The sequence below is a fragment of the Symphalangus syndactylus genome, chromosome 10 (assembly GCF_028878055.3).
Source record: "Symphalangus syndactylus isolate Jambi chromosome 10, NHGRI_mSymSyn1-v2.1_pri, whole genome shotgun sequence".
NCBI lineage: Eukaryota > Metazoa > Chordata > Mammalia > Primates > Hylobatidae > Symphalangus > Symphalangus syndactylus.
Genome location: NC_072432.2, coordinates 63153089 through 63179373, shown reverse-complemented (window position 1 = coordinate 63179373; position 26285 = coordinate 63153089). Strand labels below are relative to the sequence as shown.

Here is a 26285-nt window from a genome sequence, read left to right as displayed (position 1 = left end):
ATCCACTCTGCTGCTGCTTCCTCTCATCCCCACTCACCACCCAGCCCCACCCAGTGCCCACTGGGAGTGCGTCCCTCCTCCTTCCCTTTTATCTCCCTCCATCTTGTGTTCTAAATGTGCACCAAATCAATCTTGATAATGTCAAGTATGAGAGTGCCTTGTAATATCACCTGCATCTACGATACAAAGAACAGGAAAGCCAGGTTTTGAAGAGAAATTGGAATTAAAGGGCCCGCATGACCTGTTTCTAATAAAACATTTTATAAAAGCATCCAGAAGTTTCCCCCAGATTTAAAAAAATATTTTTCTTCAATAAGTTTGCATGTCCTTGAGCACTAAACTTAATTTTATAAATTATATCTTACTGAATGGTACCTTTTTCCATCTCGTTTAGTTTATTGCTGCAGATACACTGTATTTTAATTACGAGTTAAATTGGCTTTTATGAACTACTCTGGGAACCTCGTTTCCATTTTTTAACAAAGTATCTGTTGAAAAATATGTTCTGCCCCTCCTTCCCAAAAAGGAACTTACACATAAATTTTAGAGTCATTTTAGAATCACCAATGGTGAGTTCCTAACAGGCTACATTATCAAAAATACGACCTTCACTGAAGTGTGGAGTGAAATAGAAACACTTCCTTCTTGCTACACACTTCCCCAAAACGGTGCTGAAATAACTGGAAGGACTCTTCCTCTTCACTTTGGCAAGAATTCAAGTTTACCACCTCTAAACCCACACTGGCTATGGGCAGGCAGTCTAAAACAGTGATTAACAATTCAGACTCCAGAAGCAGGGAGACCTCAGTTCAAATCCTGGCTCTACTACTTCCAGCACTGTGACCTGGGCATGTCACAGAGCACCACTAACCCTCATTTCCCTCACCTGTAAAATAAGGGCAGTAGTTTCTACCTTGTAGCGTTGTTTGGAAGCAAGTACACAGCACTGCCAACATCATCATCATCATCAAAGTAGTAGACTGGAAGGAGCCCCGGGAAGACAGTCCTTGATAGATAGCTGTAGCGTGTCAGCCATGTGCCAGGCCACATCAGTGATGTGACACAGTTCTGCCATCACAGAACTTACCATGCTTGGAAAATTTTGTTAGCAGGCCATTATAATTTGCTCTAATGAGTGCTGATTAAAATTTTATTTTAAGCTATATTTTCCCCAGGCCTTCAGAGCACCAGATAAATTAAGTAAATGATTAAGTTGAATAAATCATTATTCTTCTTCCCCATACAGCTTCTGTCTCTTAAATGTAGTAAGATCCACAGTGGCATAAATATAAGGTTGCTATTTATCTATTATGCTACTTAAGTTTAAGCACTATAATCTTATGAATGGATACAGTTATTAGAACCTTAAGGGGTTTCAGAAATCCCCTAAGGAAAGCCCCTTTCTGCTTCTCTATTAATTATTTCGGTAAAATGATAACATAAGGAGATTAATCGTTGTTATGAATCTTAAGGCTATGCTAAAACCCCTTCAACTATTATTTTGCCAGGTTGTCGGAAAGCCCCATTAATCGTTCATCAAAAATACTTCAGTTGACGTGTGTGTGTGCATGTATGTTCCTAAGGACAGGCTTTGCTTTGGTTGGGAATTTACTCTTCTTTCTTCATCCCAGATTTCTAAAAACAATAACATAACAAAAGATCTGTTTTCTGTGGTCTTTTAGCTTGTTTGGCTGGAGCAGCGAGTGACTAAAATCACAACCCATAGGGAGCCATTAGCTTCTGACCTGCAACCATGGGATATGGTCCTGGCCCAGCCAAGTTCTCTGCAAATGCAAGGGGAGAATCTGCTTGAAAAGGCAGCCTCATGACCAGAAAAATAGAATGCTTGGCAAGCTCTGCTAACAGTGGGTGGGGACTTTTCACCTTTCTTCGCAAATCCTCATTTCCTCTAAAGGCATTGTAAACTTAAGAGCCATCTGCTTTTCACACTCTCTTCCTCCAGGGACCCATGACCCCTAGTTTTGTCACAATGACCCCTGCCTGGAGAACCACATCTTTTTGTAACCTGAGCCACTTTTGCATGTGACTTATAAAATGAACTGCCCTGAACCCAGGGCCCTTCTTGGTTTATGACCCCACCTTTTAACCAGCAGCAGTGTGGTGTGGAGGGAAGAATGTGAGCTTTGCAGTCAAGTTTAATGCTGACTCTTCTACTTACTATTTAGGCGGCCTTGGGCAAATTATTAACTCCTTGATCCTCAATTTCTTCAATCTGCAAAAAAATAGAGTTAATAATATGTATCTTTCAAGGTTGTTTTAAAGACGAAATGAAGTAATGAATGCAGAGTAACTGGAGAGACTAGCATGGTGACTAAGAACATGCACTCTGGGGCAAGTTTTCTTTTTTTGAGTCAGAGTCTTTCTCTGTCGCCCAGGCTGCAGTGCAGTGGCGTGATCTCGGCTCACTGCAACCTCCACCTCCTGGGTTCAAGCAATTCTCCTGCCTCAGCCTCCCGAGTAGCTGGGACTACAGGCACACACCACCACACCCGGCTAATTTTTGTATTTTTAGTAGAGATGGGGTTTCACCATGTTGACCAGAATGGTCTCGATCTTCTGACCTGGTGATCCGCCCTCCTTGGCCTTCCAAAGTGCTGGGATTACAGGCATGGGCCACTGAGCCCAGCCTGGGGCAAGTTTCTTAATCACTCTGTGCTCAGTTTCTTCATGTAAAATGAGACTATAATAATAATAGTACCTAACTCAAGATTGTTACAAAGATTAAATTATGATACATATAAACGTTCAGTGCCTGGTATGAGGTGAGGATGATGGAAGGGCAATTACTGTTACTGCTGTAGTTGTTAGAACAGTGCTTAGCAAATAGGGACTCAGTAAACTGGTAACCACTAACACATAGGCTGTGAGGTTGGGAGCACAGTCTCCATCCTACCATTTCCATTCAGTAGGCGTAGGGATTCAAAGGAGAGGGGAGAGAAGGAGAAGGAAGATGGCGCAGCAGCTCATTTCCTAATTGAATATTGATATGGCAGTCTTCCATGTTCCAGTTTGGCAGTTTCGTTAGTGCTATTCTGAAACGCCTGTGAAGTTGCATCCATGTTACACATTTATAAATGGAAACTATCTCTGAGCAGTCTTTATGCCAGGGCTTGTTTGCAATTTTAAAAGAAAGCAAAGGCCCTGTCTGCCTTTTGCAGAAGTATCTTTAATTAGTGATGATTGAAGAATGAGATAAGTCTGTTTTGATTTGTTTAAGTTGGCTCAAAACTGTTCAGCCAAGACGTAATCTCCCTGCACAGGGGACTGTATCTGCTAAGACCAGTGATGTGGATGTTGCTATAATTAGGTGTGCTGGTGACCCAGACAGACTACATGGGGTGTTCTCTTCACAAAAATAAATGCAATCTTGATTTATAGACACAACAGGACCTGTCTTTTAAGACGTCTTGTTAGAAGTCACCTATTTTGCTTTATGTCTTCTAGTGATTGCATGTTGTACAATTGGATTCCTTCTGGTTGTTAGAGTAGGCCCAGCCAGCCATAAAGGCCAAGATCTTCTAGACTTTGTTATACACAGTTGACTTTTTCAGGTCACCTTTTGGAGTTAGGTAGGTCTTGTTTACTCAATTTTCTCCCTCAGTGGTTCTTAAACTTTAATGTGCATAAGAATCAATGGAAGAGCTTATTAAAAACACAGTTTCTGGCTGGGTGCGGTGGCTCACCCCTGTAATCCCAGCACTTTGGGAGGCCGAGGTGGGCGGATCACGAGGTCAGGAGATCAAGACCATCCTGGCTAACACGGTGAAACCCCGTCTCTACTAAAAATACAAAAAAAATTAGCCAGGCATGGTGGCGGGCACCTGTAGTCCCAGCTACTCAGGAGGCTGAGGCAGGAGAATGGCATGAACCCGGGATGTGGAGCTTGCAGTGAGCCGAAATCGCACCACTGCACTCCAGCCTGCGTGACACAGTGAGAAAAAAAAAAAAAAAAAAAAAAAAAAAACAGTTTCCTGGGTCTCATCCCCATAGGTTCAGATTCAGTAGGTCCAGGTAGGGCCCTTGCATTTACATTTCTAACTAGCTCAAAGGTGATGCCGGTGCTGCTGGTCCAAGGATTACACTTTGAGTAGCCCTGTTTTACCCACTTCTAACACTCCAGTAGCTCTGTTTTACCCATTTCTAACACCCCAAACACAGTCTCTGCTGTAGAGTTTCCCAGATAGATTGCCCTGTTGTTTCACATATATTTCAGATATGTTGCCCTGTTTCAGATATATTGCCTTTGTAATTTTGAACATGCTGATCCCTCTGTGAGAGGTGTTTGGTTCACCCCTTTCTCATCTGGCTAATTTCAAGTTGTCCAGCTCAAGAGAGACCTCCTTTGGGAAGCCTTCATCCACCTTTCCATACTGAGTTCCTTGCTGTGCATGCTTCCCTCATACCATGCGCTTCCTTGTACTGGAATCAGTGCATTCTCTACCAGTTTCCTCCACTAGAACAATATCAAGTCCCTGGCAGTACCTGAAGTATAGTAGTTGCTTAATGAACATTTAGTGGATGAGTTCATAAGTCTGAATAGGAAAGTTTGAGGGTGCAGCAATAACATTTGTTTACTCCTAATCAAGAAGAACCAGGGTTTGGGGAAGGGGAAGCCATGGGAATCTGTTAAACCACACAGACTTTTACTAGCTACCTCGTGACACTGAACTAGTTTACAAATAAACAGATGTGCCAATGTGTAGACCTTTTCTGTGATGATTGTCTGCCAATAGTATGCCATCTGGCGGATAATTTTTTAAATAAACAAATATGACCTGCCCCTTCAAAGCAAAGGTAATTATTTCAAGATATGCTTGAAAGTAATAGCTTTTTAAAAGAAACCCAGAGTCTGGAAAAAAGGATTTTAAAAATAAATATTTGGAAATATTCCCATCAGTGAGATTTTTGTTAGAAACATGGAACTGATAGGATTCCTGAGTTGTGATACTCACTCTGCCACTAACTTGCTGTCGTAACTTTGGGTGAATAAAATAAATTATAATGATTTCAGTTTTCTTACCCCCAAAATTGTGGCTCACAATATTAATTTCTTAGTTTTGACAAATGTACCACAATTATGTATCAACATTAGTGGAAGCTGGGTGAAGGGTATACGGGAAATCTTTGTACTATCTTTGCAACTTTTCTCTAAATCTAAAATCATTCCAACATACAAAGTTTATTTTTTTTTAATTATGACTCAGTAGCTACCACGAGGGTATATTGTTTGCTTTTGCCTCAGGGCCTCTGTACTTGGCTGCTCCCTCTGTCTACACGGTACCCCTCGGTCATCCACATGGCTCATCCCTCATCTCCTCTATGTGTCTGCTCAAATGATGTCTTAGTGAGACCTTCCCTGATCATCATATTCAGAATTACAGTCCCCACCTCCTATTGGGAACTCCTCACCACCCACTTCTTCTATTTGTTTTCTCCGTGGACTTAGTAATATTTACCATGTTATTATTTGTATATTATTTATTGTGTCTCCCCACGTAGAATGTAAGCTCCCTAAGGACAGGGATTTTGATCTGTTCAGTTTATTAAGGTATCAACCGGGTGCTAGAGTAGGGCCTGATAGATGGTAAGTTTTCAATGAATACTTAAAGAAGCCAGGCAGGAAATGATAATCAGAAAAAAAGAGGGAACGATGGAAACAATAAAAAGGAGACAGTGACAGCTGCATCAAACAGTTTTGTTAATGGACGCCAAGAGTCTAAGGCTTAATTACTCATGGCTAATGAACTGAAAGTTCAGCTGCATTTTTCCAGCACTAAGCCATGTCTTAATCATCTTTGTATCCTTCCATGTTTCTTCATATCCTTAGCACATGGTAAGCACTAATGATTGAATGGCAAGACTTGCTTGGCTAAAGAGGAGAGGGCTTTGTGGGGCATAGTCATTTAAATAAATGTGGAGACTTGTGGAGAACTGGGGCTGACCCTTGTAAAGGACAAGATGTTTCCTAAAATATGTTTTGTTTCAATGCAAGAAAAGGGACACTTCACTCATTTTCAAAGACAATAGAGTTTCATTAAGTATTGATCCTACAGTTATCTTTAAATAGGTACCATTTTGCAGTGTTGGAGAATACCTCAAGCCACAAGTATCACCACATCATTTACCATTTGTTACCAACAAGCAGTCACCAAGTAGGGGCAGGGAGTAGGGAGTGCTGCTTTCTATTAGGGAAAAACCACTAGAGAAAGAGAGTAATGAGGGAAGAGTTTAAAAGAAATCATTCTTCATTTTTCCCCCTTGGGTTTTAATTTGCTTACTGCATCATATGATACAGTAGACTCACATTGACAATAAGCACAGTGCCATTGATTAACAGGGGCTGTGAGCACTGTGCTAAGGGCCTTAAAGCCACATCATCGCATGCTGGTCCAGCCATAATTCTCTTTTCCCTTCCTGTGTTTAAAGTCAAAATAGTGACTTTGACCATCAATATTCCTTATGGGATGTTTTCATTTTTCCTATTATACTATACAGTGAATTTCCATGGGCCATACTAATCCTAGCCGGTATTAGCCAAACCCCATAGACACTCCATATACACTATTTATGCTGCTGGATATAAGCAGTTATCATCAAATATTTATAAAATAACCATTATATCAACAGCAACATATTAGGTGTTCAGGTAGTTAGAAGCAAAGTAGGACATAGTCTGCCCTCAAGAAGTTTACCATCTAAGCGGAGCCAAGACACAGCAAAGAGAAAACATGGCTATATTGAATCAGTGCCAGTCTTATTAAGACTTCTAGTAAATAAAATTGCTTTGACCTGACAATGACATCATTCATCTAGATTGCTGTTCAGGTTGAAATTAGATAAAGCAATGTTGCCTTATAAAGCAAGCAAAGAGACCTTGGTTTCATTAGCTGCACTACCATTAAATAACATTGACAAGTCACCTAAATTCCTTGGGTCCCACTTTACTTATCTTGGGAATGGGAGTTACTTTGTTTTTTGGTTTCTGATTTTTTTTTAACCTCATACACTATGCAAATGCCAATCTGAAAACCTCCCCATTTCCTCCAAAATGTGCCATAATTTAAAAGGTTCTGACCTAGAGAGAAAGTTTAACATGCTCACTAATTATTGTCCTCTTATCATACGTACAAAAAATGTGTTTGTCTTACTCTTACTACAATAGTATCCAATTTGTCCAAACCTGGCTGGAATCCCAGTACACCCAATTTTTCCTGTTTAAGCTCATTAATGTGGTAAATAAGCCCTACGGGTTCAGTACATTCCCAATTTTGGTTCATCCATATCTCTTGTATATCTTTCCTCACTTATAAGCATTTTACTCAACTCACTGTTTCTTTAATGGGAAGGAAAAAAAACAAAACAGTAAAGGCCAGTCTTTTTCCTTTATTTTACTAGTGTTTGTATAGGAGGTGTGTCTTACAATATAGGAGATTCAGATATAGCATTAACCAAATAGTCTTGCCTAAAATAACCATAGCCAGTAAAACCTGACAGCCAGAAGATTTTCAATCCTCTAACCCTCATTCCAACATACTAATAAACTTTAAAAATTCAAATACAATAACAGCCATGTAAGAAACTGGTTTTATAACTATGCCTGGGGTATAGTTTCAGGAGTTCCTAGTGGGAGGAGGTTCACTTTTCTTTTTTTTTTTTTTTTTTGAGACAGAGTCTCGCTCTGTCACCCAGGCTGGAGTGCAGTGGCGCAATCTCGGCTCACTGCAAGCTCCGCCTCCCGGGTTCACGCCATTCTCCTGCCTCAGCCTCTCCGAGTAGCTGGGACTACAAGCGCCCGCCACCACGCCCGGCTAATTTTTTTTGTATTTTTAGTAGAGACGGGGTTTCACCGTGGTCTCGATCTCCTGACCTCGTGATCCGCCCGCCTCGGCCTCCCAAAGTGCTGGGATTACAAGCGTGAGCCACCGCGCCCGGCCCACTTTTCATTCAATGACATTTTTTACTATTTGGCAGGTTCACCATGTGCTTGTGTAAGATTTATTATATTAAAAATTTAAAAACAATATTGGCCAACATTCATTGCACATTTACTATGTGGCAGGCCTTTTATGTTCATTACCTGATTTAATCCTCCTAACAACCATAAAGCAATTTTTTTAAAAGTTTCTCCATTTTATAGATGAAGAAACAGGGGGTTAAAAACTTATTCAAGGACATACATTTATTGACCAAACTCACATTTTATGGGAATAAAAATATATGATAGAGAAAAAAATTCTGTGAGAAGTTCAATTACCACATGAGGTGAAGCAGGAGTACCCTATCAATAAAGGAGCATGTTTATTAAGTATATTTTGCCAGGCTTGTAGCAGTAAGTTATGCTGAAATTTAGGCAGAGCTCCAGGGCTTTAGTTACCGGGTTTTAACTTGTTCATTCTGCAGCTTCCATTTCTCAACCATCCTGTTAAAGGATTTGACTGGAACTGGAGGTTTCACATTTGGGGAGAGTGTTGGCCATAGACAGCCCATGACCTTTGTTTACCAAAACTACCTCCCTTATTTCTATAGATCAAAGAAGCAGTGGTGTTTCTGGGTTTCTATTTATGGTCTCTTTCATTCTCATACCCACAGAAATAAATGTGAGCCTTTAGGGAAAGCAAAGTAAATTGTGGAACGTCTTCAGGTTTTCAGGTACATAGATTAGGTCAGCTGAATCAGCCTTCAGGACATAAATCGAATTTTGAAGGCTAAGAGTTTGAAACGAGCACAGCAAAGGTCTCGTTCTTCGCAAAAAAAAAAAAAAAAAAAAAAAAAAAAAAATTGTCTTTTTGCAAATACCTGGCAGATGTAAATAAGCTTCAAAATTGCAATAGCAATTATTTTAGCAACAGATATAAGTATACCAAATGCTTTTTGCACCTTCGAATTGTGTTTTCATTTTGTTTAATTTTCACATCTAGCTGAGATAAAAATTACTAGGAGTGGTCATTTTTTGTACTGTATCTAGCATACATGATTTCCAGTGGCAAGGTATAATAATTCATATGCTAGCATGAGCCTTAGAGGTAACAAATGCTCATTTTGTGATGCTCTTCTAATCCTGCCAATAGTTTTAGTCTTAAAATGACCATATTCCTTTCCAGGAAGCTCCCGTCTTATGAACATATCAGTTTTGGGGGAACCTCTGGATTTATTTTTTCCAATCACTGTTTCTTTCATAAACATGTATTGAGGACTTACTGTGTGTCAGATATTCTTCTCGGTGCTGGAGTTAGAGCTAAGAATAAACACAACAGGCAAATAATCCATGCCTGCATGGAGGTTACAGTCTAGTTCTGGAAGAGAAGCAATAACAAGTAAACTATTTTTTTTTATTATTATTATACTTTAGGTTTTAGGGTAAATGTGCACAATGTGCAGGTTTGTTACATATGTATACATGTGCCATGATGTTTTGCTGCACCCATTAACTCATCATTTAGCATTAGGTATATCTCCTAATGCTGTCCCTCCCCCCTCCCCCCACCCCACAACAGTCCCCAGAGTGTGATGTTCCCCTTCCTGTGTCCATGAGTTCTCATTGTTCAATTCCCACCTTTGAGTGAGAACATGCGGTGTTTGGTTTTTTGTCCTTGCGATAGTTTCCTGAGAATGATGGTTTCCAGTTTCATCCATGTCCCTACAAAGGACATGAACTCATCATTTTTTATGGCTGCATAGTATTCCATGGTGTATATGTGCCACATTTTCATAAGCCAGTCTATCCTTGTTGGACATTTGGGTTGGTTCCAACTCTTTGCTATTGTGAATAGTGCCGCAATAAACATACGTGTGCATGTGTCTTTATAGCAGCATGATTTATAGTCCTTTGGGTATATACCCAGTAATGGGATGGCTGGGTCAAATGGTATTTCTAGTTCTGGATCCCTGAGGAATCGTCACACTGACTTCCACAATGGTTGAACTAGTTTACAGTCCCACCAACAGTGTAAAAGTGTTCCTATTTCTCCACATCCTCTCCAGCACCTGTTGTTTCCTGACTTTTTAATGATGGCCATTCTAACTGGTGTGAGATGGTATCTCACTGTGGTTTTGATTTGCATTTCTCTGATGGCCAGTGATGATGAGCATTTTTTCATGTGTTTTTTGGCTGCATAAATGTCTTCTTTTGAGAAGTGTCTGTTCATGTCCTTCGCCCACTTTTTGATGGGGTTGTTTTTTTTTTCTTGTAAATTTGTTTGAGTTCATTGTAGATTCTGGATATTAGCCCTTTGTCAGATGAGTAGGTTGCAAAAATTTTCTCCCATTCTGTAGGTTGCCTGTTCACTCTGATGGTAGTTTCTTTTGCTGTGCAGAAGCTCTTTAGTTTAATTAGATCCCATTTGTCAATTTTGGCTTTTGTTGCCATTGCTTTTGGTGTTTTAGACATGAAGTCCTTGCCTACGCCTATGTCCTGAATGGTATTGCCTAGGTTTCTTGTAGGATTTTAATGGTTTTAGGTCTAACATTTAAGTCTTTAATCCATCTTGAATTAATTTTTGTATAAGGTGTAAGGAAGTGATCCAGTTTCAGCTTTCTACATATGGCTAGCCAGCTTTCCAAGCACCATTTATTAAATAGGGAATCCTTTCCCCATTTCTTGTTTTTGTCAGGTTTGTCAAAGATCAGATAGTTGTAGATATGCAGCATTATTTCTGAGGGCTCTGTTCTGTTCCATTGATCTATGTCTCTGTTGTGGTACCAGTACCATGCTGTTTTGGTTACTGTAGCCTTGTAGTATAGTTTGAAGTCAGGTAGCGTGATGCCTCCAGCTTTGGTCTTTTGGCTTAGGATTGACTTGGCAATGCGGGCCCTTTTTTGGTTCCATATGAACTTTAAAGTAGTTTTTTCCAATTCTGTGAAGAAAGTCATTGGTAGCCTGATGGGGATGGCATTGAATCTATAAATTACCTTGGGCAGTATGGCCATTTTCACAATATTGATTCTTCCAACCCATGAGCATGGAACGTTCTTCCATTTGTTTGTATCCTCTTTTATTTCATTGAGCAGTGGTTTGTAGTTCTCCTTGAAGAGGTCCTTCACATCCCTTGTGAGTTGGATTCCTAGGTATTTTATTCTCTTTGAAGCAATTGTGAATGGGAGTTCACTCATGATTTGGCTCTCTGTTTGTCTGTGATTGGTGTACAAGAATGCTTGTGATTTTTGTAGATTGATTTTGTATCCTGAGACTTTGCTGAAGTTGCTAATCAGCTTAAGGAGATTTTGGGCTGAGACTCTGGGGTTTTCTAGATATACAATCATGTCATCTGCAAACAGGGACAATTTGACTTCCTCTTTTCCTAATTGAATACCCTTTATTTCCTTCTCCTGCCTGATTGCCCTGGCCAGAACTTGCAGCACTATGTTGAATAGGAGTGGTGAGAGAGGGCATCTCTGTCTTGTGCCAGTTTTCAGAGGGAATGCTTCCAGTTTTTGCCCATTCAGTATGATATTGGCTGTGGGTTTGTCATAGATAGCTCTTATTATTTTGAGATACGTCCCATCAATACCTAATTTATTGAGAGTTTTTAGCATGAAGGTTGTTGAATTTTGTCAAAGGCCTTTTCTGCATCTATTGAGATAATCATGTGGTTTTTGTCTTTGGTTCTGTTTATATGCTGGATTACATTTATTGATTTGTGTATGTTGAACCAGCCTTGCATCCCACGGATGAAGCCCACTTGATCATGGTGTATAAGCTTTTTGATGTGCTGCTGGATTCGGTTTGCCAGTATTTTATTGAGGATTTTTGCATCAATGTTCATCAAGGATATTGGTCTGAAATTCTCTTTTTTGGTTATGTCTCTGCCAGGCTTTGGTATCAGGACGATGCTGGCCTCATAAAATGTGTTAGGGAGGATTCCCTCTTTTTCTATCGATTGGAATAGTTTCAGAAGGAATGGTACCAGTTCCTCCTTGTGCCTCTGGTAGAATTCGGCTGTGAATCCATCAGGTCCTGGACTCTTTTTGGTTGGTAAGCTATTGATTATTGCCACAATTTCAGAGCCTGTTATTGGTCTATTCAGAGATTCAACTTCTTCCTGGTTTAGTCTTGGGAGGGTGTATTTGTCGAGGAATTTATCCATTTCTTCTAGATTTTCTAGTTTATTTGCATAGAGGTGTTTGTAGTATTCTCTGATGGTAGATTGTATTTCTGTGGGATCGGTGGTGATATCCCCTTTTTCATTTTTTATTGCATCTATTTGATTCTTCTCTCTTTTCTTCTTTATTAGTCTTGCTAGCGGTCTATCAATTTTGTTGATCTTTTCAAAAAACCAGCTCCTGGATTCATTAATTTTTTGAAGGGTTTTTTGTGTCTCTATTTCCTTCAGTTCTGCTCTGATTTTAGTTATTTCTAGCCTTCTGCTAGCTTTTGAATGTGTTTGCTGTTGCTTTTCTAGTTCTTTTAATTGTGATGTTAGGGTGTCAATTTTGGATCTTTCCTGCTTTCTCTTGTGGGCATTTAGTGCTATAAATTTCCCTCTACACACTGCTTTGAATGTGTCCCAGAGATTCTGGTATATTGTGTCTTTGTTCTCGTTGGTTTCAAAGAACATCTTTATTTCTGCCTTCATTTCATTATGTACCCAGTAGTCATTCAGGAGCAGGTTGTTCAGTTTCCATGTAGTTGAGCAGTTTTGAGTGAGTTTTTTAATCCTGAGTTCTAGTTTGATTGCACTGTGGTCTGAGAGACAGTTTGTTATAATTTCTGTTCTTTTACATTTGCTGAGGAGAGCTTTACTTCCAACTGTGTGGTCAATTTTTGAATAGGTGTGGTGTGGTGCTGAAAAAAATGTATATTCTGTTGATTTGGGGTGGAAAGTTCTGTAGATGTCTATTAGGTCCACTTTGTGCAGAGCTGAGTTCAATTCCTGGATATCCTTGTTAACCTTCTGTCTCGTTGATCTGTCTAATGTTGACAGTGGGGTGTTAAAATCTCCCATTATTATTGTGTGGGAGCTTAAGTCCCTTTGTATGTCATTCAGGACTTGCTTTATGAATCTGGGTGCTCCTGTGTTGGGTGCATATATATTTAGGATAGTTAGCTCTTCTTGTTGAATTGATCCCTTTACCATTATGTAATGGCCTTCTTTGTCTCTTTTGATCTTTGTTGGTTTAAAGTCTATTTTATCAGAGACTAGGATTGCAACCCCTGCCTTTTTTTGTTTTCTATTTGCTTGATAGATCTTCCTCCATCCCTTTATTTTGAGTCTATGTGTGTCTCTGCACGTGAGATGGGTTTCCTGAATACAGCACACTGATGGGTCTTCACTCCTTATCCAGTTTGCCAGTCTGTGTCATTTAATTGGAGCATTTAGCCCATTTACATTTAAAGTTAATATTGTTATGTGTGAATTTGATCCTGTCATTATGATGTTATTTGGTTATTTTGCTCGTTAGTTGATGCAGTTTCTTCCTATCCTCAATGGTCTTTACAATTTGGCATGTTTTTGCAGGGGCTGGTACCGGTTGTTGCTTTCCACGTTTAGTGCTTCCTTCAGGAGCTCTTTTAGGGCAGGCCTGGTGGTGACAAAATCACTCAGCATTTGCTTGTCTATAAAGTATTTTATTTCTCCTTCACTTATGAAGCTTAGTTTGGCTAGATATGAAATTCTGGGTTGAAAATTCTTTTCTTAAAGAATGTTGAATATCGGCCCCCACTCTCTTCTGGCTTGTAGAGTTTCTGCTGAGAGATCAGCTGTTAGTCTGATGGGCTTCCCTTTGTGGGTAACCTGACCTTTCTCTCTGGCTGTCCTTAACATTTTTTTCCTTCATTTCAACTTTGGTGAATCTGACAATTATGTGTCTTGGAGTTGCTCTTCTCGAGGAGTATCTTTGTGGCGTTCTCTGTATTTCCTGAATCTGAATGTTGGCCTGCCTTGCTAGATTGGGGAAGTTCTCCTGGATAATATCTTGCAGAGTGTTTTCCAACTTGGTTCCATTCTCCCCGTCACTTTCAGGTACACCAATCAGACGTAGGTTTGGTCTTTTCACATAGTCCCAAATTTCTTGGAGGCTTTGTTCATTTCTTTTTATTCTTTTTTCTCTAAACTTCCCTTCTCACTTCATTTCATTCATTTCATCTTCCATCATTGATACCCTTTCTTCCAGTTGATCACATCGGCTACCGAGGCTTCTGCAATCTTCGCGTAGTTCTCGATACTTGGCTTTCAGCTCCATCAGCTCCTTTAAGCCCTTCTCTCCATTGGTTATTCTAGTTATCCATTCGTCTAATTTTTTTTCAAAGTTTTTAACTTCTTTGCTATTGTTCTGAATTTCCTCCCGTAGCTCAGAGTAGTTTGATCATCTGCTCAGAGTAGTTTGATCATCTGAAGCCTTCTTCTGTCAACTCGTCAAAGTCATTCTCCGTCCAGCTTTGTTCCGTTGCTGGTGAGGGACTGCGTTCCTTTGGAGGAGGAGAGGTGCTCTGCTTTTTAGAGTTTCCAGTTTTTCTGCTCTGTTTTTTCCCCATCTTTGTGGTTTTATCTACTTTTGGTCTTTGATGATGGTGATGTACATATGGGTTTTTGTTGTGGATGTCCTTTCTGTTTGTTAGTTTTCCTTCTACCGGACAGGACCCTCAGCTGCAGGTCTGTTGGAGTTTACTAGAGGTCCACTCCAGACCCTGTTTGGCTGGGTGTCAGCAGCGGTGGCTGCAGAACAGCGGATTTTCGTGAGACCACAAATTCAGCTGTCTGATAGTTCCTCTGGAAGTTTTGTCTCAGAGGAGTACCCGGCCGAATGAGGTATCAGTCTGTCCCTACTGGGGGTGCCTCCCAGTTAGGCTGTTCGGGGGTCAGGGGCCCACTTTAGGAGGCAGTCTGTCCGTTCTCAGATCTCCAGCTGTGTGCTAGGAGAACCACTACCCTCTTCAAAGCTGTCAGTCAGACAGGGACATTTAAGTCTTTAGAGGTTCCTGCTGAATTTTTGTCTGTCTGTGCCCTGCCCCCAGAGGTGGAGCCTACAGAGGCAGGCAGGCCTCCTTGAGCTGTGGTGGGCTCCACTCAGTTCGAGCTTCCTAGCTGCTTTGTTTACCTAAGCAAGCCTGGGCAATGGCAGGCGCCCCTCGCCCAGCCTGGCTGCCGCCTTGCGGTTTGATCTCAGACTGCTGTGCTAGCAATCAGCAAGACTCCGTGGGCATAGGACCCTCCGAGCCAGGTGTGGGACACAATCTCCTGGTGTGACGTTTTCCAGGCCCATTGGAAAAGCGCAGTATTAGGGTGGGACTGACCCGATTTTCCAGGTGCCGTCTGTTACCCCTTTCTTTGACTAGGAAAGGGAACTCCCTGACCCCTTGAGCTTCCCGAGTGAGGCAATGCCTCGCCCTGCTTCGGCTCACGCAGGGTGAGCTGCACCAACTGTCCTGCACCCACTGTTTGGCACTCCCTAGTGAGATGAACCCGTTACCTCAAACGGAAATGCAGAAATCACCCGTCTTCTGTGTCGCTTAGGCTGGGAACTGTAGACCGGAGCTGTTCCTATTCGGCCATCTTGGCTCCACCAATAACAAGTAAATTATATAGTATGTTAGAAGGTGAGGAGTACTGTGAGAAATATTAAACTGGGAGTTGGGTGGGGGTTGAAAACTTAAATTGAATTGTGTTTTAGTCCATTTTCACACTTCTGATAAACATACCCAAGACTGAGCAATTTACAAAAGAAAGAGGTTTAATTAGACTTACAGTTCCATGTGGCTGGGGAAGCCTCAAAATCATGGCGGAAGGCAAGGAGGCACAAGTCACATCTTATGTGGATGGCAGCAGGCAATAAAAAAGAAAGCTTGTTCAGGGAAACTCCCCCTTATAGAACCATCAGATCTCATGAGACTCATTCACTATCATGAGAACAGCACAGGAAAGACCCGCCCCCATAATATGATTACCTCCCACAGGGTTCCTCCCACAACGTGTGGGAAGTGTGGGAGTTGCAATTCAAGATGAGATTTGAGTGGGGACACAGCCAAACCATATCAAGTTGTTAAGGAAGGCCTCACTGAGAAGGTGACATTTGAGCAAAGACTTGAAGGAAATGAGAGAATGAGCTCTGTGGAGACCTGGAGGACAATTGTTCCAAGCCAAGGAAATAGTGCAAAGGCCCTGAGGCAAAGGTGTGTCAGGCATGAGAGTGAAGAGAAGGAGACCAATATAGTTATAGCAGAGGGAGCAGGGGTCCTATAATAGGGGCTGGTATGCTCAGAAAAGTAGCTGGGGCCAGACCCCATAGGGCTTTGCAAGGCATTTTAATGACTTGGCTTTTACTCTGAGATAAGGATCCATTCAAAGGTTTTGAACAGAGGAGTGATAACAATCTGATTTAATTTCTTATAGATATATTATTAATTATGAGAGAGGGTCTCACAATTAATTATCCACCAAATTCTGCTTAACCCATATTGCCATTCAACTCAGGTGCTAATGAGACTCTGAGAACTCGAGCTCTAAGTGCTGGATTTAGATACAGGAGATGGGGATTTGGCTGACAGCTCAGTTGGATGACTTTGGGCACTTCAATTAACATCTCTGAGCCCCATTTTCCTTGTCAGAGAAATAAGTATAAACTATACCTGCCCCATGGCCTTATTTTGAGGATCAAGTAAAAACTAAATATAGAAGCACTTTATAAATTATAAGACAATATAAATGTCAGGAGAGGTGGTCATAGCAACAGTGGTTGTGGTTGTGTCACCATTATTTCAGGGAAAATTAAGTCCAGAACCTAAGTCAGAATGTTAGGAATGCAAGCTTCCCTTTCCCATCTCATCTTATCAAATTACTATGGAAATGGGGCCTCCCCTTCCTTCCCCAGCACTTGGGATCCAGAAGACAACAAGGACTCAGATGATCCCAACAAAACGTGCCAGTCAGGATCCTAGCAGGAAGAGTTGTCACTGACAGGGTGTTTGGTAGACCAGGGCCTCCACGGTGGGTAGGTCTGTTGTCCTAGTGAGAGCATCACACCTTTCCCTCTCCCTGGCCCCATAAGCATCCCCAGTTCAGTGCAGGGCAGTACGCTGTCCTCAGATGGGCAACTTTTCCAAATAATCACAACCTTCTTCTGTTTCTCCACCAGGCATTCCTCCTATGGAAGGCTTTTGGACGACCATGACTACGGGTCCTGGGGAAACTACAACAACCCTCTGTATGATGACTCCTAACAACGGAATATGGCCTGGGATGAGGATTAACTGTTCTTTATTTATAAGTGCTTATCCAGTAGAATTAATAAGTACCTGATGCGCATTGAACGACAATCTTAAGCCCTGTTTTGTTGGTATGGTTGTTTTTGTTTTCCTCCCTCTCCTCTGGCTGCTACAACTTCCCCTTTCTGGTACTAAAAGAACCATTCTTTAAAGGTGAGTGGAGGCTGATTTGCAGCTGAAGTGGGCCAGCCTTGCACCAGCCAGGCCAGACCACCATGGTGAAGGCTTCTTTCCCCACTGCAGGACCCACTTCGAGAAGGACCGAGGAGGAGGGTTTGGGTTGTTTTGTCAGGGGTTACTTTCAGGGGAACATTTCATTTGTGTTATTTCTTAAACTTATATTTAGGAAATTACATTAAGTATTAATGAGGGGAAAGGAAATGAGCTCTACGAGGATTTCACCCTGCATGGGAGAGAGCAGGGTTTTCTCAGATTCCTTTTAAATCTCTGTTTATCTGGTTGTTTCTGACAGGATGCTGCCTGCTTGGCTCTACAAGCTGGAAAGCAGCTTCTTAGCTGCCCAATTAATGAAAGTTGAAAATAGGAAGTGCCCTGGAGGAGGCCAGCAGGTCACGGGGCAGAATCTCTCACGTTGGTGTGGGATCTCAGTGTGCCCCTACCTGTTCTCCCCTCCAGGCCACCTGTCTCTGTAAAGGATGTCTGCTCTGTTCAAAAGGCAGCTGGGATCCCAGCCCACAAGTGATCAGCAGAGTTTCATTTCCAAAGAAAAAGGCTATGAGATGAGCTGAGTTATAGAGGGAAAGGGAGAGGCATGTATGGTGTGGGGAAGTGGAAGAGAAGCTGGCGGGGGAGAAGGAGGCTAACCTGCACTGAGTACTTCATTAGGACAAGTGAGAATCAGCTATCGATAATGGCCAGAGATATCCACAGCTTGGAGGAGCCCAGAGACTGTTTGCTTTATACCTACACAGCAACTGGTCCACTGCTTTACTGTCTGTTGGATAATGGCTGTAACCTGTTTAAAAACAAAACAAAACAAAACAAAAAAGAGGCACTAGTCTATCTGCAATTATTCAACGAGGCATTTTCATAGGAAACAGACTATGATTAATCCATTTATTCTTCCCACACACTTACCTTACTAATTCTTCCCGTTAATAAATGAGCAACCCTGGGTATAGTCTTAAAATTCTGCACAATAAATTTTGAGAAAGAATTGTTCCTCTTTGTAAGCAACCGTGTATTGCAATCATTCTCAACCAGGAGGTGATTTTGCCCCCTGCCTCCACCCTAGGGACATTCAAAAATGTCTGGTGACACTTTTCATTGTCATGACTTGGGGGTGCTACTAGAGGCCAGGAATGCTGCCAAACATTCTACCATGCACAGCACAGCCTACAACAGCAAAGAATCATCCACCCCAAAATATCAATAGTGCTGAGATTGAGAAGCCCTGATTTATCACAATGCCCACTGTGACAGAACAAGACATTCACAGATTAGTGATACGTTTTATTTTAAACAAAATGAAATGATGTGTTAAGTTTTTATCTCCAAAGTGTTTAGTTTATTGGCTGATGGGTTGTTCTTGGTATGCATGGTGACCTTTTTATTTCTGCTTCCTAGAGAGCTTTATTTCATGGCTACAACTCTGTCTTCTTGTAACAGCTGATATTAGCAAGCAGCATCTTATGTCCTGATTTCATGTAGTAGAAAACAAACATGGGGTCCGACTTCAAAGTGTGTAATATTTTCCTACAGTGTCATAAAGAACCTGAAAATGAACTTTTGTTTCTAAAGTTGGACCTTGCTGCCATGACCGTTTAGTTTACAGAAACTTGACCCTGGCTCGTCCTGTCTCTGGCTGTGGCCCGGCAAAGCACTGAAAACCCCTCTGGTCTCAGAGACAGTAGGGGCAGTGCCACTTTCTACAACCTGCCAACCCACACACTGGAGTAATTCTGAAAAAAATTATTCCTAAACTCTCTTTAAGTGCGGACGGAGAAATGAGCAAGTATTTTACAACCAGAGTGGGTAATGAGGAGGGGGCTTACTGGAATCGTGATATCTCTGAATATTGAAAACAACAACTAAAAAAGTGGACCTTCTCAGAAAAAAAGGGCAGCAAATGACCAAGGGCGCCCCTTCTGGCCATGCTTGGCTTGAGTAACTGCCTCTCTTTCCCCACCCCCATCATAGGGCTTTCAGTTTGGCAAAGGAAAAGCAGATAAAAACAGGACATTCCATGTGTTTCTTTTTGCATCGGCCAAAAACATTTTGACACAATGTTTGTGAAACACCTTTGGAGAGGTGCACTTCTGAATGCTGCCTCTGCCGTAAATCCTGGGGCAAGGGACCAGCCTCTTCCCAGGAACCATGGCCTTCTACAAACTGTGAACTCAAGCAGGCATATTTTTTTTCTTACCAAAAGGCTGCTATTGTGTAAGGGTACATAATGGGTCTGTTGCTCTTATTGGCTTCCAAATGTGCATGGCAAAGAGAGAGATGTGGGCCTGGAGCAGATATATTCAGCAAGGTGACAGTTTCCCATAACAATTCTAACACTTCTTATGTGAATATAAAATATTTAAGGGTTGAACCTTATTTTGCCAAATGATCTTTTCTGCTCTTGAATTGGCCAAAAGATTTTAGCAACTATATTCTACAAATGTTACTTATAACACACACACACACACACATCTGAAATATATGCTGAAAATTGACGTCTTTGACCTCAGGGAGAGCACCTGTTCAGGTCTACCTAAGGGAAATGGCTCCAGTGGGTCTAAACAACCACATCCTATCCGTGGATAGGTCTAGTCATAACACTTTAGAGAGAATGTCAGAGCAGGAGGGAGGCAAGTCGCCTCTTCTCGGCCATCGACTGCAGATGATGAAAGAGCGGGATTCAACTTTGTTTTCTTTTCCTGTGGCCCCAATGAAACCTCCTGCCCTCCCTGCACGTCTGTGTCTTCATTTCTAAAATGGGGGTGATGCTTTCATATTGACCTCACCCCATACTACCTCACAGATGTGTTGTGAGGATTAATAAAATTATGTCTATGGTGTTTTCAGTTTCTGGAGAAAAATACTTATAGACAGTTTAACTATTACAGAGACATATAAGTGATCTCAGTTTCTTGTTTGCTATGATACTAATGTGTTGTTTTAACTTATTCCATAAAATGACAGTTGTGTCCTAGCCACATCAGACGGCTATCTAAGCTCTGGACTACCCCTTTGTGCAGCTGAATCACTGCAGGGTTGACCATGCCTGGGGTTACAGCCATGGTTTCCATTTCTAGATGAAAGGATGGCCTAGGACATAGGTCTCAAAGACTCTTGAATCAGAATCAGGAGGTTAGGGAAAACAGGATCAACACCTGAGCACTAAACAGCAGTAGACATAGACCTCTGGCCTTTACCATTAGGTCTTCTGGATTATTTGTGGGGTTAATTTTGATTTGATGTCATCTGTTTGCCCTTCATCTTGCTTGCAAGTGTGCATGGTTCAATCCCTCACATCCAGGAAGTGAATTTTGCAATTGGGCCAGATGCTAATTTGCACGTTGATTCACCTTCTTTGCCTTTAACCCTTTTTTTTTTTTTTTTTTTTTTTTGGCAAATGAATGTACCATTTCAACTTTGATTTTAATAGTGCTAGTTGATATTGGTAATAATGCTAACCAAGAGATCAATGCCAGATTTTTCTCTTGGGGTAAGTTAGCTGAAGTCATTTAAAGATGGAAAGATGGGAAAATTCTTTGATATTTGATGTCATTGTATCCACATTTGTTGTAAGACATATTGCATACCAATTATAATTATATCAATTAAAGTTGATAAAAGCTTCCGTCTGGCTGTGGGTGATTCACATTTTGATATATTTTGTTATTCAAACCACTTGATTGATATGCTCAGCACAACTCATATTAAGTAGTTCTGACTTGCTCTTAAAGAAAATGTGTCCCACACCAGTAAATATTTTCTGCATAGCAGAAAGGTCTCTATGACCTTGAAACAGAATTGAAGAATGTCAGAACTGAAGAAAGTTTTCAAGAATTGAAGAATTGAAGAAACTTTTCAAGCAGTGATTTTACTCTCAAATATACTCTGGGCCTTATAAAATAGATGTAAAAACAAACACTTTGATTCAATGAGTTGATAGCAATACATAATCAAGTCATATTAACGCATATTGGCATGAGTAATACATTTGACATTTGCTTCACTCCCCTTTAAAAATTAAATTCAGAATACTCATCCTTATCTGACAGTTAAATAGCAGGCAATTTCAGTCATCCAAAATGTAATTTCAACCCCCAAAAGCAAACTAAAGATGATTCTGATTCCAAAGAAAAGAGCAGCAGCAAAACCCATTCATTTTGTTCCATAGAAAAGGAATGGATCACCTGCAAACTAGAACTTGTTGATTAGAGGATGGATATAAACTTGGGGTCAGGTTTAATAGGTTTAGTTACTCGGTCAGATTTCATAAGTTTAGTTACTCAGCTCCCAGTGACGTAACATAGAGGATTGACTGGGAAGAGTCGAGATAGGGAATGAGGATTGAGCATGAAACAGGCCCTTTCCATTAATGATTTGGTCATTTCTCGAGACCATTTTGTGGGCACAAAAGCAACTAAACACGCTATTATTTACTCCCCCAAAATTCAATAGCACTTTCCAATAGCTGACTATATTTTGACTTCCGTCAGAAAGCACTGAATCATAAATGACCTTTAAAAGCACTGATCATGTTGGGAAAAACCTATAAGAGGCATGATCCCTTCCTTTAAAGGATCTAGTCTTTGGCAGATGTAGACTACATTTACTGCACCAAAACACTATTAATCAGTTTGAGTCAACAAATGTGCTGAGTTTTTATCCTAAGCAAGATATATAATAATTACTCTACAAAAACAGAAGTATCATATTCTTTAGGGAACTTGGGTGTCTGTGAGCATTATCGAGTGTAATCCTTGCATCTGCTTTAGTGGTCATTACATCTCCATTTTACAGATGGGGAAACTGAAGTTCCAGAATATTAAATTTATTCATCCACATATTGAATCCTATGTACTCTGTAATGAACAAGATAGTCCCTGTCCTCCAAGTATTTACAGTTTAGTAAGTGGAAGAGGTGGGGTTCAAACCATGTCCATCTGGCACCAGAGCCCTTGGTTTTTTACCACCCAAAGGATGAGTGTCCAATGTAAATCTAACCTGGGTCTTAAGACCCTCATACCTCCTGCTCATATGAGACCTTCTGCCCCTTGCAAAGTCCCTCTCAGCTATTGCAGGCAGTCTCAAGGGTGTCTAGCATGCAGTCCAGAGCAAGCCCAGTCAGCTCTTAAAGCGCATATCCCCTGCCAGACACTGTCTCTTTCTGCTGACTCCCACATCTATGACTGTGTTCTCTGCCAAGAGGGAGACTGCCTTCCGTCCTGTCCTGTCAGGACACCAGCACAGAGCCCCATTGTCTCACAGAATTTTGGTGAAAACCTCTCTTAATTTCAACTTGCAGCCTCCCTGCTCTTCCCAGGAATCACATGTGAATTCATGGCAGCCTAGACTAGAGATGCTGCCCTCGAAGTCACTCCCTGATCTTACCCTGAGAGTCCATCACTGGGCCAACTTGTCTTTCCTCAGGGTAGCAATAATAATGACAGCTTATTCTCACATAGCACTTACTATGAAATAGATACTGTTGTAAGAACTTTACATGGGTTAACATCCCTATGAGATAGATATTATTAACATCTCCATTGTACAGAAGAGAAAACTAAGGGCCAAAGAGGTAGAGAAAATTGCCCAAGGTCACACAGCGGTAGGGCAGAATTGAAATGGGGACCATGGGTCTCCAGGGTCCATGCTCTGGACCACTCCCAAGTCAAATTCTCACTCCATGCCAGAGATTCTTGACATGTACGTGCTGCTGCCCGACAAACATGCCCAGCCATGTGAGACAACCTGAAGCCAAAGTTGGGTATCCAATGCAGAAGCAGCTTTCTCCCTGAAGAAGGGTTTCTAGAGTGGCCCAAAAGGGCCTATTTTAAGTGCACCCACAACTGGGCAGCTCTGTGGTTGAGCCTTTACATATTCATGTTTGTCAGGATGGTGGCTTAGGATCTTTTGAAAACAGTCGCGCCCTCAGAACTGATGACCTTTCAGACTCTGACTTGTCTCTGTCTACACCATGACACTTCCAGTCAAAGTCACTCATCTGACAACCACCAACTCAACAGCAGGGCACTCCAGGCTGACCCTTCCCTTGTCACCAGGTCCATACAGCAGCTGTAATGAGACAGTCTAGACTACTGTCTTGTTCTCCCACTAGCCATTTCTTCCTCGGCATTTGGACAGAATTTGCTGCAACAAACACCACTGAGAAGAGTGTTGAAAAGTTCACATCAGTCATAAGCCAAGTGTTGTCTACCAGGTAGTGTGAGACACAAATGCTCACTGCCAGCCACTGTGCCAGGACATTCAGAGGTTCAACATGAAAAACCAAAAAACTGCTCTGTGTATTTCTGGAATATATGTTAAAGTTTTAATACAAAGTTGTGGATTTCATATAAAACTTAGTTTCTTATACGGACTTTGAGAGAGCAGGAGAAAAGGTTAGGGAAACCACCAGTAGATAATTGCTAAAATGCCAGGGTTTCTGGAAAATGGCCACCATCTCAGGCTACAACAGTGAAGTGAATGGTTCTCAAGAGCTCACTGGAAAGTCACACCTGCCCACACACCTGATGGCAAGTGTTTCTGAAGAAGAATGGCTTTGCCTTTTTTCCATCTTCCATATCTTGCCTGAGAACCTCTCATTGACAAACTCCAGCCAGAGCCATAAGGGAAAGAGCATTCTGAGAAATGTAATTTCTGGCTTCTCCTCTGTATTACAAAGATCTTAGAAAAGGTGATAATGCTGAGCTAAAAATAAGCAAATAATCACAGGCCACCTCTGTTACCCCAAATGAGAACTTTGCAAAAAGTCAATAACAGTATGTTATCTGTAACATTATGCAACTGTTCCTTACACAACTGAGGATGCACACACCTTCTCCCTAAAAAGAAAGACACATCATTCCATGTGTTGCTTTTATCTCTGGGAATGTTCATGCCTTTTCCAGTTCAGATGCAATCTTCCTTTGATACCAAATTATGGGGTTAGTTACTTTAACTCAGTTCATATTGGACAGAGGGGGATAAGAAAGGACAGAAAAAGAACTGATTTATACAGACACACATATACATATCAAAGCAAGCAAGAAAATATGCATAGTTTCTAAAGACTCCCTTTTACCCCTAGTCATATGACCATATTGGTATTTATAACTTTCTTCTTCCACTAATCATTACATGTTCCTCTTGTCCTCAGTCGACATTTATTTCGTCCTGGTTCTTTATGTGGCAGGGTGACTCAAACCTGCCTTCAAAATATGGCTAACACTTGGGTACTAGAAAAGAAAAAGGGAGCTACTAAACTGAATAATGTTTCTACCCCTGAAAGAAAGACCAGCTCACATTGCATGTAATGTTCCAAATACATTCCTCTTCCTATTTTCATTGTTTTTTTTCTCTCTCCTCCCCCATCCTTCCAGCCCACCTCACCTACCCTTACCAAAAAGGTAAAGAAAAAGTGGGGGAGAAAATAGAGAAGAGATTCAGAACCATTCTCAGCCCTTGGCTTGCTGCCTGAAGAGCCATGGACCATTCCATGCCCCCATCTGCGCACTAACTACCCCCAGCTCTCCTATCTCTGCTTGAGCTCTTCTGAGAAGACCTATGCATCCTTCAGACAGCAAGGAGTTGATAAAAGACATGCCAGGAAGTGTGGGGGAGAGAAAGAACAAGGTTTTCTTAAATGTATTCACTTTCAACTTAGAAGTGCCATGAGCCATTTCATACACATTTCAGGCTGCAGATGCTTTTACTGAGCCACTGATAACAAGCTCTAGAGCTGATAAGCAATGAAATGAAATACACTTAACTTTTATAGGATGAGTAATCCTCAATGACAATTAATCTCACGTCCTTAGGCCCAGGGACTGTCTGATGGGTTGTCCCATCCTCCTTCTGAACATCCATTTCTGGAAAGGAGCCAAGTTCATCAAGCAGCTCTACTCAAGGGAACACAACCTGAGGACTTTACCTGTCCCCTTCTAAGGGTTTCCAGTGTAACCTAGCCGCTGGCTTCTCCTCCAAAGGCTGGAGAGGCTGGATTTCATGTCTGTCTCCTATAGGCCAGTTTCAATGCTTCATCTATCTAGAGTTCAGGTAAATCCCTGAGCAAGAATTTGGGGCACTGACCATCTGAGCAATCCCAGGGGGCTGGCAGGTGGCTTTTCAGTAAAGAAAGGCACAATTATTCTTTCCTAGCCTCCTTGATCTTCTAGAAACTTAGGGAGCTGGTCCTTGAAAAGTAGCAGACTCTCAATCTAACCATAGCCAAAACCGTGAGCAAAGAAAAACTGATAGACTGAAAATTCTGACAACTTTATATCCTTTTTCTCTTGGTTTCTCCTATAGAGAAGCACAGGCTTGAGACACTAGATGTAAGAAGACGGGGGCAGTGGGAAATCCAGGCTGCTACCTGATTACAGGCAAATGGGAGTTGAAACCAGCAAGGATGCATTTGTTCACAGAGAGTCTCAATGTTTGCTCTCCTAAAGGCCCCATGGATTTCTCTAAGGAATGGCCTGTGATGGAAATACAGTGTTGGAAACAAAAGATTCATTCACTCATCCATTCAACAAACAGTATTTCAACATTTAACAAACAGTATTCAACATTTAACAAGCAGTATTCTTTTACACATTCCAGATACTTTCTTAGAAATTGCATACAATATTTAGGTAAAACAATAAAACAAGACATGACCTCTCAAAAACTCATCTTCAAAATGCTTTGAATCTGTTAATGAAACAATCCAATCTATGATTCTGTAGTGTATAATGGGCACCTTGGTAGAGCAATGTGCAGGGTACACCAGGAGCAAGAAGAGGATAAGGCCAAAGGATGTGAGAGCATCCTGAGAAGTGTTTCCTCTCTTCCTTATTTCCAGATGTCTCTCTGATTCTCATGCCCCACCATCTGCCTAACT

General features: G+C 41.4%; 1 protein-coding gene across 4 annotated transcripts in view; it reads left to right on the top strand.

The window, feature by feature from the left end:
* The window catches only part of PARM1 (prostate androgen-regulated mucin-like protein 1), a 176497-nt gene extending 155465 nt beyond the window's left edge, over positions 1-21032 (top strand). For all 4 annotated transcript variants that reach the window (XM_055297337.2, XM_055297338.2, XM_055297336.2 and 1 more), the window contains one exon: positions 17089-21032. In XM_055297337.2, coding sequence (XP_055153312.1) covers positions 17089-17173 — 85 coding nt within the window. In that variant the 3' untranslated portion in view covers positions 17174-21032. The remainder of the gene's footprint in view (positions 1-17088) is intronic.
* Positions 21033-26285: the final 5253 nt, after the last annotated feature.